This window comes from Diadema setosum, chromosome 3 (genome assembly GCF_964275005.1).
Source record: "Diadema setosum chromosome 3, eeDiaSeto1, whole genome shotgun sequence".
NCBI lineage: Eukaryota > Metazoa > Echinodermata > Echinoidea > Diadematoida > Diadematidae > Diadema > Diadema setosum.
In genome coordinates, this window is record NC_092687.1 from 39,773,197 (window position 1) to 39,790,551 (window position 17,355).

At 36.8% G+C, this 17,355-nt stretch overlaps 1 protein-coding gene across 1 annotated transcript in view; it reads left to right on the top strand.

The window, feature by feature from the left end:
- The window catches only part of LOC140246853 (C-type mannose receptor 2-like), a 39,500-nt gene extending 23,109 nt beyond the window's left edge, over positions 1–16,391 (top strand). The window contains exons 3-4 of the mRNA XM_072326180.1: positions 14,819–15,016; positions 15,979–16,391. Coding sequence (XP_072182281.1) covers positions 14,819–15,016; positions 15,979–16,391 — 611 coding nt within the window. The remainder of the gene's footprint in view (positions 1–14,818; positions 15,017–15,978) is intronic.
- The last annotated feature ends 964 nt before the right edge of the window (positions 16,392–17,355 follow it).

Genomic DNA, 17,355 nt, shown 5'->3' on the forward strand with positions numbered 1-17,355 from the left:
TGTTTTTGTTTGTTTGCTTGTGTCCCTTTTTTTTTTGAGGTGTAGTGTTTTTTTTTTTTTGGTTTTTTTTTAAAGAAAGCTTCAAAATAGTGAATGGAATTCATGGGGCATAAACTAAAATTGAACCTCCTACAATGGTCTAGCTGATAGATATAGCAGTATTATTATTACTGCTACTTTTAATGAAAGAGAAGTGCAAGTTTACGTGTTGATTTTTATAGGCGATGATTCATTAGCTTTGCAGATGTTTGTCACAAGATTTCCACCTTTCCACTACTGCAAACGTTAAAGGTCCTGTTTACCTTTGGGAGCATTGATTAAAACAAAAACAAAAAATGCTCAAGATATCACATTTGATGCATTGTGTAGGTCAGTTGTATTGTAAAACATCCTACCATTTATATATTTCTTTTTGATAAAGCCTTAAGTTTAAGGAGATATCACTATTTTTTCTGAATAAACCATAACTATATACGAAAAGTCGCATGCATTGATGTTTCATTTCAAGCAACTCTTCTACATTGAACTGAAGTTTGGGATTACTAAACGAACAGGTTTATTACTGTATTTTTAGCAGTTTTTCTCGAACATTTTTTTTTTTTTTTTTTTTAGAATAGTGTGATTAGGTGTGTCTTATAGAGTCCCCTTTCATTCCTTAAAAAAAAAACTTTAACACACTCTTCAATTTCAACTCTAATAACTTCAGAAAAAATGATGCTACTGCTCTGCAAGTTGGAATTAATCACGGACGAAATGTGTTCATTAAGCGTCAAGTGGTCAATTTCAGGTTATTCTGATAGTCCCATTACTGTTGTTGCTGTGATGGTTTACATCATATTTTTGTCCATTCATCACACAACTAGTGCGGCTAGGTAAAGATTAAACCGTTCAGTAGACCCTGTACTTCTGACCACAGCTTCTTTTCTCAGTTCACACTTTTCCGGAGTGTGTGATTTCTTTCCATCTTTTAGATAGGTTAGGAGAGTCCATTTCAGTAATTCAATTCAATTCAATCATAGTTTATTTCCAATCAACGAAAATCAAAACGTAGTACAAAGTATACATGTCAAGAATTAATGTTGTTCAAACATTTGCAAAAGATTCATGTAGTATCCGAGATAAATTATATAACAACATATATTTATATATATATTATATATATATATACAATAATTAGGAGGAACAGTACATATATACTTCGTGGGCGTGCGGAAAAAAGATTCGATTATGGAAAATAGTGATCCACTAAAAAGAAAAGCTTGTTGGACGTGGATCGCTAGATAAATAATGAGTAAATAATGTATTATTCGAGGTTTTTTTTTTTTAGCTATTGTATTTGATGTAGCTTATTTAAGTCATTTGTAAAGATATACATGTAGTTATATTGAGATACGCAGGTCGGGAAAAAACTGAAAATGATAAAAATAGAATATCAATGCTAATGCATACAGAACATACAGAACAGTAGAGTTATAGATCATTTTAAAGCGTACAGTCTGTTCTTTCAGAATCTGCTCTTACCTAAAAATCTATGTCTGGCGACTTGTTGGTTTTGTGATGCAAGGTCATAGATGATATTGCAAGGGTACATAAAGTTTTCTTAGGAAAAATGATTATAATGTCGTTTGTTAATTATTTGAATACTTGCCATGTCACTGGCAGAATCGCGAGTTGCCTCTTTTTTTTTATCAGGGGAGGAACTTTAAAGAAGAAAGCAGTAACATCATTTTTTTTTTCTTTTGACCAAGTGAGATTAATAGTAATATTGGACATATTTTTAGAATGGATGGTATTTCTCTTGACGGGACATCATCCACTTAATTCCCTGGAATCATAATCATATATATATATATAAATACATATATATATATATATATATGACCCGCTACAACAAAATGATCCTAAAGTCGGACGGGGTCGATTATTTGAAAATTGCATGATATAATCCCCTAATCTTTCTGCTTTAAATTGATATATAACACATTTTATAAGAATAATCGGCTGCGGAGATATCGACGTTTAAAAGAGAGCATGTCGAGACGTCTGGAAAATCACTGTTTCGAGAAAAGCGCCCTAAAAGTCTTCCTTTCGACACAATCGCGATCAACGGACACGCAAGTCAGTTTTCACCTCTGGACAATAGAAGGTAAGCCCTAGCAACCCCCGAAGAGTTTATTCAAGCACATCAGCGTCGGCGGTCTCCTCACCAGCCAATCAGTGACCAGAATGTGAGAAGCGGCTGAAACTGCGCACCCCGTCCGCACGCACCAGTCGACTGGGCAGTGTGCGAGCTTCACGCTTCGGTTAGCAGCAAGCAGCAAACTGACCAATGAGATCACTCTGGTCGTTGTTAGGGGCGGAACCTATATGTGGCGCTCAATCCAAATTTTCGAACCAGTTTCTGCTTCGTTGAAACGCCAAACAACATGGCTCAGAAAAACGCTATTTTTTATCTTTCCTTTGATCATTTTGCTTCAAAATTTCGACAGATGATAGAAGACATGTTAGACTCCAATATCAAAATCAGAAAATCGTAACTTTTGACCAATTTTAATGCTCTGACTTCAAACTCGATTTTCACGGCTTCGACCGTGCGCGACTTTAGGACCTTTTTCTTGTAGCGGGTCACATATATATAATCATATATAAATATACTGAGTAATATATATGTAGTATAATATATTATATATATAGTGCATGAGGCTGAATACACTATAACAATATAAGCACCGACAAATTCTGAATTTGCCCCGAAGGCCAGTTATATTCAATGAGGCCGCAGGCCGAATTTAATAAAATTGCCTGAAGGGCAAATTCAGAATTTGGAGGTGCTTGGTTCTTGTTATAGTGCAATAAGATGTCATGCACTCTGTGTTATATAAAAATAATAGCATATATACCCGGGCAAGATAAATTGAAAAAAAAAATACGAAAGCCTAGATCAATTAAGACTCTGCACGTGTCTAGACCATACCAGTTTCTTTGAACCTGTCAACTATCGAGTCTAGGGTCTATAGTATATCTAGATCTAGATCTAACAGTGCAAACAGTACGATAGGTTAGGACTAACGTTAGATCTACGAGCGACAGAGCTAGTTAACACTTGACCCTAATACTATAACGTTAGGTCTATGGATCTAACACGTTAGACGCCCTACTCACTGCACTGGGTCCAGGACCAGGACTAGATGATGTATTGAAGGATAAAGGATCTACTGGATTTAAACACAAGGATCGTGCCAGGCATTGTAGGCGTTGAATTTCACTTTATGTAGCAAGTCACCATCATTGAAGTCACCACGGCATTGCTGCATATGTGGATGCCGAGAGTGTGTTGTAAATGTCGTTGTAAAAGTTTATAGCGTAGCGTGATCAAAGAACGCTTAGCGTATACCGTACATACGCTGCCCATTTCCACGGCGCACTTCCCCGTAGAATGTACGGAGAAAGCGGCACAAACCTTAGGTTGACTTGCTCAATATCCGTCGGATTGATTCCTTTTTTTTCAGAACAGTAGGAGTCCAAAATTCTAGGGCGTATTTGATGACAACCTTTGTTTTCTTTGTGTCTTATCGCCTAAGATACTGTTTATATAGATCAGTCTCCGTAAAAGTAGCGAACCTGCTGTTTTCATCTACCGCTGAAAGTCTAGTCACACACAGATAAGTTGCTGGCATAGACAGCGAGAATCGAGAACAACGATAATATGAAGAGTTTGTTTGCAAAAACCGATAAGTCCATAGTTGCCAAATTGAGATATTTGCGATTAAAGGCCAAGAAAAATAAAGAGAATAATAAATAAAATCTTTGCTTCTTTTGACCATAACTTTAAAAATGTACCTTTATATGTAGTGACCAATACATCATTTAAAAGGTATTATTTTGTACTTTATGACAGCGACCGTACTTCAAAATCTTCAAAAATGGACTTATCGGTTTTTGCGAACAAACTCTTCATATCGAGCAAAGCATATCGCGGTTGTGGCGCGATCGCGTCGATAGGATGCGGGATTCAAGTACTCGATGATTAAAGTGAGGGAGCAAAAATCGATAGTCACATCGATAGTGGGTTATCGTTTGCAATCGTTATATTTTGCGTGCACTATTACTTTTGCCATGCACTGCAGCCGGCCTGTATCATAAGTATGTATGCTATTATATATATATATATATATATATATATATATATATATATATACATAATGTATATATATATCATGATCATTGCCTCAAATAATTATGTGTTTTCCGTATATACACGTATGCTGAGTTTTTACTGCACTCAAGAGGCATGTTTTATATACATTTTGTTTTATCACTTGTTTTACTGTCAATGGTTTTATTTCTTGGATAAAAAAACATAATACATTAAACGGAACTGATGTTGCTCAACTTGACATAATCTACGTATAACGGTTTTATTCCGATTAATGATATATAAGAAGTAACTTATATCCGAGTATGCATTTTATGAAAATCGGATCTCTGTTGTTGACAATAACACTATAGTTTCTGTTATTGTAAATTTCATACGAATATACAGAATTCAATTCTGTCCAATTTATTCAGACTTTTCTACATTGAACATATAATTCATACGAAATACTGTCATACGGTCATGCTTTCGAAAACACTAAGGCATACTTTCTTTACATAAATGGATATAACTGAATGTGTACAATACTAATAATAAACAAATTGACGACGAAAAAAAAATATCACGTCGTTTTAGAGATACTTAGGATATCCACTGGACTGGAGGTAAACTGCGATGATATCATGATATTATTTGAGTACAAAAAAACAACAACACCAAGAGTACACGGACAAGAGAACAATCTGCAACTTGCCATTGTTCGTACTTTGATGGGAAACTGGGAAAAGTCCTTGAGGATAATATAAATGCAATTCAATAAAACGGATGCACGGATGATACTTGAAGGAAGATGTCTTCGTGTCCCACCTTATTGGAAAAAACACCATGTGGAAAAGTAGCGCGCAGGGCAGCAGTTGGAATAAAATGGTAATAAATTGAAAAACGTATCAAATATAAATGTGATCCTCTTTCCTTGAAGTTTCAATCGTGAATTATTTAGAGGCCACTTTTTAACTACCTTCATGCTTGCACGTCCTTTGAGTTGCTTCCAATTTGAAGAAGCAAAGAATCACCGATGAACTTCATGTCAGCTTTCTGCGTGAGTTTTAACGTTGATTTACAATCGGCTTTCAAAACGAAACTTTTTTTTTTTAATCTATACCGCAACAACCTTCAAAAAGCTCTACCTTATGTAAGATACGTAAGCATTATATCATGTTAAAGGCATAATTTACCATTTGCAGATGAAAGCATTAGTGCTTTAAAATAGTTCTAAAATGTGAGTTAGGGATAGAAACAACCACTGTCGAAATTTGAATCCGTATAATCGATGTTAAGTGCTGTTAAATACACAAAATGTGAACAATAGTTATAATAAAAATGTTTCCAGACTAAACCGTATACAGTTACGGTTTATTGAGAAAAACCCTGACATCTCCTTATATTTTAGGTTTTATTGCAAATATTTCATATGGTAGGATGTTTTATGATACAACAGACCTATTCTATGCATCAAATGTGATATCTGGAACATTTTTGAAATCACTGCTCCCAAAGGTAAACTGGACCTTTAACGATAAACACTTCTATATATGATTTAATTTGAAATGTGTTACATCATGAAAAGGTCATTAAAGATCCCTCACTTCTCTTTCGTTGGGAGAGTGTGCTGTAATGATGATTATGAGTGAGCACTGTCAGTACTGACGGGAAGTAATGTGACCAGAGTCCGGAGTAATGATACTCTTACAGAATTGAGAAAATGAATATAAGAACGACCCAAGTCCAATTTTTTGGCCAAATTCAGTTTGACATGGGAAATTGTAGCTTATGCATGGACTCATCTTGTGTGTAAATGATAAGTCCTAATTACCCCCGGAAGTGCCTGAAATAAATGAGTTAAATCTTATATGAATGTAAGAATGAAGGACTTGGGTCATTCTTACATTCATATTATAGCGCCCTCTCTCGTCCTTCTCTCATCTCTATAGCAGAATATCATGTATATGAATCAAAGAACGACCCAAGTCCATCACACAAAATGGCGTCTCCACAATTAATGTTAATGTTAATTGTCATAATAATATATGTTCTAATTTGTATATACAATGTTGCCTTCCCATCGCAGTTAAATAGAATATTATTTGGACAAACAAAAAAGATATGAAGTTTTTTTTAGTTTACGCGAAATGGTCTTCCATGGACTTGGGTCGTTCTTATATTCATATACTCAATTGATTTCACGTAATATTATCATTGTCTTTTTATGATTCCATTTCTTCTTTTTCACACCCAGGAAAATTAATTGTTAAAATGCAGTCTTCAGAACGCATTCATATCCGAAACGTGATATTTCTCCTCTCAGTGATAAGCGGTAAGTGTATCCTATTGTAAAAGGACATGCATTGAATTGATTGGAACGAAGATAAAAAAAAAATGTATTTTGATTAAATGTGAAATTATAAATCCCTCTTCGTTATCTAGCCAAAAGTCGCCAGATAATATGTTTTGTTTTCATTTTTTTATTTTTTTATTATCATTATTATTATTATCATTATTTTTTTGTTTTAGTCAGGAACATATTTTGAAAAAGCAGGGTCCAGGGCAACAACTCCCCCCCCCCCCCCGGTCAATTACCCGGACCTTTTCCAAGACCCTAACCCTAACCCTAACCCAAACCCTAACCCTAACCTTAACCGTAACCCTAATCCGAATCCTAATCCTGAACCTCATCCTAATCCTTATCCTTATCCTAAACCTAACCCTTATCTTTATTCTAACCTTGTCCCTAACCAATATTTAGCTAGGGGCTAAATGCCCTGGTACGTTAAAAACGACGCATGACTCGATTCAAATGACTCTCCTAACCTATCTAAAATGTCGAAGAGAAAGCACACACTCTGGAAAAATGTGAACTGAGAAGAAGAAAAATAAAGATTCCTAACAAGTGTAAGCTCTATTCTAGCGCTTAATCTTTACCGAGCCCTGCTGGCTGCGCGTTGAAATGGAAAAGAACAGAAAAACAAAACAAAACTAGAGAAGCACTCTGAGAGCGCAGACCTCCGCCAAGCAGGAGCATGCAGCCCATTATTTTCCACCCGCACTGATCTTGTTCTTCCACAGAGATCAGTGATTTCCATGCACCCATACGTACTGCATTTCTTGTGTGCTGAAAGCCGTCCGATTTCCCAATATAGAATCCTTTGTTACGTCATAAACCATCAGCTGCGCCCTAGCAGAAAATAGAGCAAGCGCTTTAGTGCGTGCATGCAAACCTCAAATACGCGCAGCTTGAACTCCCAAGTTCATTGACCCTACCTGCCAAAATATCAAAAATCCTTCATATATTCCCCAAAAAAATTCTCGATCACTACCAAAAGTTAATCATTTGTTACTTGTGTCATTCTCAACCTTTCCTGCAAGTTTCATCCCAATCCGTTAACTACTTTTTTAGTTATTTTGCACACGGACAAACGAACTAACTAAATAACAAACAAACCAACGGTAACGAAAACATAATCTCCCCCTTGGCGGAGGTAACTAGAAAAGCACTGTGAGAGCGCAGACATCCGCCAAGCAGCTACTTTCCACCTTTGTCAGTGTAGCCTCTCTAATGAACAACGAAGGAAATACTACTAAAATATTACTGGAAATACCTAAATACTATGCAGATAGATCAATTATTTAATTGTCAAAAGAGAACAGTCCTTTCCAATTTAACCAAGTTTTGTAATTATATTATAATGACACATGTTTAGATTATTAGTATATTTTTGTCCTTTTTGTAAATACTACGTATAAGCCTTTTTTTTTTTACAGGCTGTGCCTTCTTTACAATCAATTTATGACTTATTTGTCTTCTAACTCTCCCCTCCATTTCTCTTCTTCTCCTTTTCGTCTCCATATTTCCTTCATTATTTGTTTTCTTAGCGTATGAATATATTTCCGTATGTCTGCGGGTTTTTTCTGTTTCTTTTTATTTTTTTTTTTCTGAACTATATATAACTCGTATTTATTTTGTTAATTTGTATAGGTACTTTGTCACTAGTTTTGTGTCCTTCTCACTCTTCACCTCTATTTCCCTTCTCTCTCTCTCTCTCTCTCGTCATATTTCCCTTTCTTTGTTTTTTTTTTCACCATAATTATATCCTGTATATATTGTATATTTCTGTACATTTTTTCTTTTTATCAATCATATTTCATTCTTATTTACTTTGTTATAGTTGTTTTGTACACTTGTTAAAGTTATTTGCAATTCTGTATTATTGAATTAATAATGTGATATATGTTTTTACATTGGACTCTGAGATCCAGAGTATGAGTTGTTGAGTAAAATAAACTTTCAACTTACAACCCACTGAAAAGTCGCCCGATTTCCCAATATAGAAGCCTTTGTTACGTCATAAACCCTCAGATGCGCGGCGCGCCTCTCCCCAGCAGAAACTAGAGCACGCACTTTAGTGCGCGCAATGAAAACCTTAAAAATGCGCAGCTTGAACTCCCAAGTTCTTTGACCCTACCTGGCAAAATACCGAAAATCCTTCATAAAATCCGTAAAAATTTCCTGATCACCACTAAAATTTATCATTTGTTACTTGTGTCAGTCTCAACCTTTCTTGCAAGTTTCATCTAAATCCGTGCACAACTTTTTGAGTTATTTTGCACACGGACAAACTAACTAACAAACCAACGGTAACGAAAACATAACCTCCTCCCTTGTCGGAGGTAACTAACAAACCAAACCAACGGTAACGAAAGCATAACCTCCCCCCTTGGCGGAGGTAACAAGCAAAACAAAACGAAACAGGATTTAAGCCACCATAGCACAACAATGGAGAGATTATCAGATTAAGCTGAATTCAAACATGTTCTGTTAGCACATTCTTTCCACGACAAATACCAACTTTCAAAGCAGTAGCATCATCTTTTGAAAACTTATCAAAGTTGCGTGTAAAAGATGTTTAAGAAATGAAAATGGGACTCTAAGACATATCCAATCACACTAGTTTATAGAATAAAGAGTGTTTTATAAAAACTGCTAAAACACACATTCTATTTCGTTTTATGATCCCAAAGTCAAACAGACGTAGAACAAGAAAAGCTGTTCCAGAAATGTGAAAAACCCTTTCAATTAACAAGATTGAACTGTTTCAACTTTTTGTTGCGACTCTTTGCTTTCTGTCACACACACACACACACACACACACACACACACACACACAGAGTATATATAAGACCCTGCACAAAATGGTAGACGAGCGTTTAACGAGACGAGGGGGGATTTATATGGGTCAGGGGGAACATACTGCGCTACTTTTATACTCTAATATGGACCACGTAAATAACACAGCGTGATTTTTTTTTTATTCAAAATGCAATAAACAAAAAAATTAATTCTGCGGGTTCTATGCTTTCTGACAAATCTCATCATAACGCAATGCAACATAAATGAATTATCTGCTCGTCTACTTACATCAAAAATTCCACTGAATTCAATAGATCAAATCAAACTCATCAAAATCTCTGTTACAATTATAATACGCTATACTACTGCCTTCAGAGCTCCTGTTACTACCAACTGCCAGGCGTTATCGCGCCGAGTTCGGTGTCCTATGACGTCGCGACCGGAGCTGGAGGGCGCCCTCGTGCGTCTTGTGGATCGTTATCATTTCAAGGCCTTGCTGAAAAAAAAAAAAAAAAAACTTATTACTGATAGCAAGCTTTTACCCACGGTTAGATAAATAAACTCAAACTAACCTTCATCTCCAGCACAAGCAGTCCTTGTCCCTTTCCAAAGGTTAACGTTTTCTATAGAATACATATCCATTATTAAATAATATGTTCATGAGCATTGAGCATGACAGGTGCTTTTATCGGATCTTTTACACGAGCCTCTCTTTTCGAATGAAACCATTATTTTGAACATTAGTTTCACATGTATATGCACGTATGCATGTATGTATATATACATATATCTGAATAATTCGTTGATATCAAGCAAATGAAGAGTTTGTTCGCAAAAACCGATAAGTCCATTTTTGAAGTTTTTGAAGTACGGTCTCTGTCATGAAGTACAGAATGATACCTTTTAAATGATATATTGGTCATTACATATAAAGGTACATTTTTGAAGTTATGGTCAAAAGAAGCAAACATTTTCTTATTATTTTCTTTATTTTTCTTGAGCTTTAATCGCAAATATCTCCATTTGGCAAATATGGACTCATCGGTTTTTGCAAACAAACTCTTCAAATAATCAACGTTGGTGAAGGTGATGGGACAAACTATCACTTCCGAGGCGATCTGGATGTAGCTATCTTTCCGAAGCGCATCTGAAGAAAGATAGCGTACACATTCAGATCGCCGAGGAAGTGATAGTTTGTCTCATGGCCTGAAACTGAAAGTTTATAATTTGCTTTATATTCCACATCTAGGGTCCTAGAAATTCCCATTTAATTCCACATCTGAAACCGTTTTAGCTGTCTTTAGGTATCCTTAGGGCTTACGCTACGTGTGCGCGTAGATGACAAAACAATGAATTTGCTGCGCGCACCGCGCGGCACCGAAGTGAAAGTGCGTTGCACTGAGTACTATCAAGTGACCTAGGTCACATGATAGTCCACAGTGCAACGGACTTTTATATCGCGCGTACTCATCTTGCGTTTGGACTATGTGGACTGTGTGGAGATCAGCGAAACAAAAGGGACTATCAACATAGTGTAACGAACTTTTCTTCTCAGGTGATGTGATGGGCAAAACTACGCTTCACCAGCTGATCAGCTCTGGACCAATCCTATTGCAACATTCTTAGTATGCGGAATATAATGTCGAATATCTCATATTGTAACATTGTTTGGGCAACTGCGAAAAGTCACATTGACAGTATATTGCTTCTACAAAAGAAAACTATACGTATATGTACCAATTCAGGTCATCGGGACCATTCAGATCCTTTGTTCGAAGAATTAAAAACACCAAAGGTAAATGATATTTTTTTTGTGTGTGTGTGCAAAATTCACTTTTTATGTTTCGTTTGTATAACGGTCAGTTGCCATCTTCTTTCTTCTGATTATTTCAGTTAAACAAGGATATACATTCTTATCCCACAAGGCAATCTGATAAATTTCATGTACAAAATCCTAAAACGGTGATGGCTCTGAAATCTATCAGACACACTGGACCTGATATTTGGAACTCTCTTCCTTCAGAAATTCGAACTTTAAAGTCTATGTATTCTTTCAAGAAAGCTGTAAAGACAATGCTGCTCTCTGGATATCAGTGATCTTGTAATGTCATTGCAATTGTATTGTATATGAAATTCCCTCGTTGAATTATCGCCGTTCAGCCTTATTGCGTAATGTTATGTAACCGACCATGACCTGTAACTGTTCAACTGTACCTCAGTGAGAAAATATTTTGCCATGTTTTACTATTCAGTGATCCAGATGATCTAACTTTGTGCATTAGCGAAAGCAGACAGACCTCTCCTCTCCCCTTTCTTCTATCCTATCTCTATGCAAGTCATCCCTCCCCCTATTTTCCTATTATGTTATGTATTATGTACGAGGGCTGCATGCAAATCAAGTCGAAAGCTGTAGCCCTTCTGCGTTATTTATTGCATCACTGATATGTTCTGTTGTACATTGTAAAGGCAATGAAGAAACTGTATCGCTGTATATTCGGATCTGATCCGGGGAGAGATCCGTGTTGACGCCGGGAGGCCAACACGGCAACTTTTGGAGGTCAAAAACATCCGGCGTCATCCGGGGATTGCCGTGTTGGCAGAGCAATCCGGGGTGGTCCGTGTGGCTGCCGTGTAGCTGCCGTGTTTGTCCCTGTAGACGCCGCGCTCTTCCGGCCTTATCCGTGTAGCTGCCGTGTTGATACCGTGTGTACAGTCATACCAAATCCCGGATCTCCCCGGATATCCCCGGACGTCCCCGGATCACCGTGTAGATCCTTGAGCATCCGTGTTTTGTATGTGACTGGGGCATAATGAAGAAACTTACCTTGTTAGCAATAATGTATATCCATTTATATGTATGGTACCATCAATGTATATGATATATGTGTATGTATCTTCACTTTCAAGTCTGATAACTTTTGAAGGGATAAAGTTGATGCTTTGAAAGTTGCCATGATCCATGGACAGAATGTGTTTGATAGTGCATGCCCAATTTCAACTTAATCTAATAATCTCTTCATTGTTGTTGTTCCAGTGGTTTACATCCTGTTTTTTGTCCCATTCATCGAACAACTATAGCACGGCTTTGTATAAAAGATTAAACGCTTTAATAGACATTTACACCCGGTACTTTAGGGCCTGTTTTCTTGGTTCACACTTTTCCAGAATGTGTGCTTTCTTTCCAATATTTAGATAAATCAGGAGAGTCCATTTCAATTCAGCGATACATCCTTTTAAAGCTTAGAAGAGTCTGCTTTTTCAGAATCTGTCCTTAACTAAAAATCCATGTCTGGCGACTTTTTGTTTGTTTTGTGGTGCAGGGTCACATAATATACTGTATATATATTATATATATATGAAGAGATTGATTGCAAAACGCAATAAGTGCCAAATATTGTTTTTGTAGATGTTGCTTTCAATCTGTTGTTCATGGACGTAGAAATATAACTGCATAATTATTTATGCGTAAACCTTTCTTTGCTCCTCTGCCCTCATTCTCATTGTGCAAGCGTGTGTGTTTGTGTGTGTGTATGTGTGTGCATGTGTGTGTGTGCGTATGTATGTGTGTTTGGAGAGTGGAAAATTTAGCAATGTATCATTTGTGTATAGGCCTACCTGTGCTGCTCCATTGCCCTTATTTGTTGTATTTTGCGTCTTTTTGCACGCGAGTTTGTGTGTGTTTGTTTGTGTGTGTGTGTGTGTGTGTGTGTGTGTGTGTGTGCAGGAGTGTGTGTGTGGGTTTGCATGTTAATGATGTCCTTGTAACTGTGTGTGTAATGTATGTACCAGCTGCCTAGAAAAACTCTAAAATTAACAGACTCCACAAAGAACTTCTCAAAAAGAACTTCGAGTGCGTTTGTGCCTGTACAGTGTGCTTGTGTGTGTGTTTGTTTGTGTGTGTGTTTGTGCGACTGCCGTGTTTGTATGTGTGTGTGTGTGCGTGCGTGCTTGCGTGTGTGCGCGCGCGCATAGGAGAGAAAGAGTGCAATGAATGTGTTCGAAAACCTAGTCTTCATGCCCGCAATCTGCGCTATGCATGCGTGCGTGCATGCGTGTGTTTGTGTATGTGTGTGTGCGCGTGCGTGTGTGCGCGTGAGTGTAAGTGTGTGTTTGAATGTGTTTGTTTCTGTGTACTTTTGATGTACGTGCTGCCCCAAAGAACTCCAAAGTATTAATCTGAAAAAATACACTTGAATAATGGACAGCTTGGATTTATTGCGTTTTGCAATGAAAGGACCCTGTGGATTTATTGCATTTTGATTTAAAAAAAAATCAAATTCATTGATTTTCCCAGAAATCTTGCATACTTAGATTTTAGGTCTATGTGTGATTTTGAAATTTTCATAGAGTTTAACAATCAAAAAAAAAAATCATGGGTCTTATTCTTCAAGAAATATTCGAAATAGAAAATCTTATTTTTCTCAATTCAGTGAAAAAGGATGAACATTGCGTTTTGCAATCAAAATTTTCATATATATATATAATAATTATATATATATATATATATATATATATATATATATATATATGAAGAGTTTGTTTGCAAAAACCGATAAGTCCATATTTGTCAAATGTAGATATTTGCGATTAAATGTCAAGAAAAATAAAGAGAATAATAAGAAAATTTTTGCTTCTTTTGACCATAACTTCAAAAATATCCTTTATATGTATTGACCAATATATCATTTAAAAGGTATTATTTTATACTTTATGCATGACAGAGACCGTACTTCAAAATCTTCAAAAATGGTCTTATCGGTTTTTGCAAACAAACTCTTCATATATATATATATATCATACATGTACAATGTATATGATAAAAACCTAAAATGGCAATAGATCTAAAAGCGTTTTTTTCCTCGCCAGGATAAAACGTTTTTAGATCTATTGTCATTTTAGGTTTTTATCACATATAAAGTTGAAATATATCATACTTTTTTTTTTCCTCTTTGAATTTGTATCAACACAAATATGCTGTTGGAAATAAATTTTCACTTGAATTTCAATTTCAATTTGATTTTTTTTTTTTCGGAGCCTTGACACAGTTCTGTTTTATCATTTTTCTAAATGCAATATATATATATATATACATATATATATATATATATATATATATATATATATCTCGGCGCTGTTTGATCACATGATCTTGTAGGACGACAGTATATTTACCCCTCTCTGGCAACATCAAAATATTGGCGTTGTTTTGGGGCCTAAAAATTTAAGGTTTTCACTTTCATAAAGATTTCACAAAAATCTAGAACCTAGTCCAATCTTATCAGTTCTTGCTGTGAAATCTGCAAAGTGTGTACTTACTGCTGCAGCTGTGCACAGGCGTCTAGTTGAGAATTGTCTATCAGGCAACAATGATATCTTTACAGTTGTTACTAACAGGTCAAACGACTGTAAACCTTTGAGACAATCCACTCTAGCAGTATTAAAGAAAGACATTGTGTGTTACGTATTGTAATACCTGTGACTCCCTGATATCAAATTATGCCATTGCACATTCCTAATCAATGTGTGTTTATGTGCAGAAACAACCATACGGGGAGAACCCACATGTCCGAATGTGGCATCAGAATTGGAAAATGTCTGTCCCGAGATGTTCTCTGAAAAAACCGGCAATGTTGTCCGGTCGACACCCAAATATGTCCCTCGTGATCATCCTCAGTACGACGTCATAGTTCCCGAAGCAGCGAGAGGAAAGACCAACCTTTACTGTGCCCATCCGGGTAAGTTGTTGCTAATAATTATCCGTGTATTATGGCACTCCCGTTAGTTGATATGTTATTCTAACCTATGCAATGGTCAGAATCACACATACATGTTAACTACATAGTTCGGCTGGGACTACATCTTTAATTAACCAACTATCATGTTATTTCGCACATGGTGACAAACAACAAACGAAATTGGGAATGGTTAATGACTATAAACACAATAACATTTATCTTGTCGAACCAAAGACAGAATTAAACAGTGCACATTAGCTGAGTAAGATGATAGCCATTTTCATTCTCATGCTGAGTTTCTTTAATCTAAAACACCCCCCTGTAGATAACCCATGTACTCTCAGCTGATTTTTGTTTTCCCTCACCGGAGCTACCTCTTGTAGGTTGGTGGGCTGGACTATCAACCTCTGATCAGTGCACGTTTGTCAAGGTTTGTTGTTGCTCCTGCAATCCATATAGCAATTGTGTATAGCGCCATCACACGCATCTGGCTTATTTTACATGTCTCTTCAGAGATAGAGTAAAACAACTTTGATGCATTAACGATACTATCACTTTTTTTATTACTCTATACACATTGCAGATTGCGTGCCTACTCCTTGTCTGAACGGGGGAACATGCTCTGAATCTTTTGAGAAATTCACTTGCACGTGCACCAGGTCATTTGTCGGAGAACTGTGTGAAGTGGGTACGTAAATACGATTGTAAATATGATTGTGACTATAACAGCACGTCAACAGCCACATTCAGTAAGTCACGTAAAGCGATGTGAGTTAATGTATGCTCGGATACATTAAGGTTGTCAGAAAACATTTATGAATTTGACTGAATTTATGAAAAAAGAGAAACTTTTTTTTTTTTTTTTTTTTTTTTTTTTTTACTGTATGAGTATCATCCTGATTTAGCATTTCCACAACTTGCGTGTATTTATTTTTGCTATTCTTGTCTTCTTTGTAATCAAGAAATCGTCTGCCCTGGTGATGCGTCGTCCCCAGACTCCTGCTATCTCTACCGCCAGGGCCAACAGACCTGGGAGGAGGCCCGGGATGCATGCGATGAACTGGGAGGCTATTTGGTTGTCATAGAAACGCCTGGTGAGCTGTCCGGCATCCGGGAAGATGTTCTCATTTCGCACTACGGAATTACGACCTTCCCTCGGATATGGACAGGGCTGAATGACAGATCGTCTGAAGGGATCTATACGTGGGAACGTGTCGGTGGTACCTTTCCCCTCTCAAGTAGTATGTGGGAGTGGGGTCAGCCTTGGGGCCCCTCTGCAGCCGAACAAGACTGCGGGAGCTACAATGGATATGCGCTGAGAGACGATCCATGCAGCCAGCAAATGAGCTACATCTGTGAATTCGGGCCTCGATAGGACATTCTCGGAATCTGCATCTTTTCTTTCAGTTGTCTCTGCATAGGATGCACACTAATCCCTGGGGTGGATCTATTTTTTTTTTGTTAAGTAGGGGTGGGTGGGAAGAGGGGACTTAATGCAAAGACGATTTCCTTCTGTTTCCTCGTTTGTTTTCCTAACTTCAGAGTGATAAAGAAAATCACAAGGGTCTACAACTATTCTTTGCAATGATCCTGTCTTTTAAAGATATTATTTACCATTGTTTTGCAGATGAAACGAACTCGGATTTAAATAGTGCTTCATAATAGTTCTGAAATGTTAGTTCCTGATAAAAACAACCAATGCAACAATTTCACTCAGTATAATCAATGATAAGTATTGTTAGATATATAAAGTGAACAATAGCTGTTATAAAGATAGGATTGTTTCTTGAAGAAGCCTTCTACATTGTTGTTACTGTTTACTGAGAGAAAAAAAAAGTGATATCTCCTAGTATTTCAGTCGTTATCGCAATTTTTGATAAGATTTTTGTGATACAATACAATACAATACAATATTAGTATTTCTATAGCGCTCTTACAAATAGTACAAATGTATCACAGCGCTTCACAAATCCATCTTTCGCTCGGGAGGTAGGAGAAAAGAAAGATAGGACAAAAATACAACAGACAAGGAGAGAAAGAAAAAAAAAGTACATAATGAATCAATCAGTTATTGAAAAGGAAAGTCTTCAACGACTTCTGGAAAACTGACAGAGATGGTGATTCCCTGATACTTTGAGGGAGCTGATTCCATAGGCGTGGGGCAGCTGCTGAGAAGGATCTGTCTCCTGTCCGAGTGAGAGTCCTAGGGACAGACAGCCGGGTTGGGTCTTGGCCTGACCGCATTCCTTGTCTTTTAGATTGGTGACGTGAAAGTAGACTCATGAGGTAAGATGGAGCACAATTCTGAAGACATTTGTACGTGATTGACAGGATTTTGT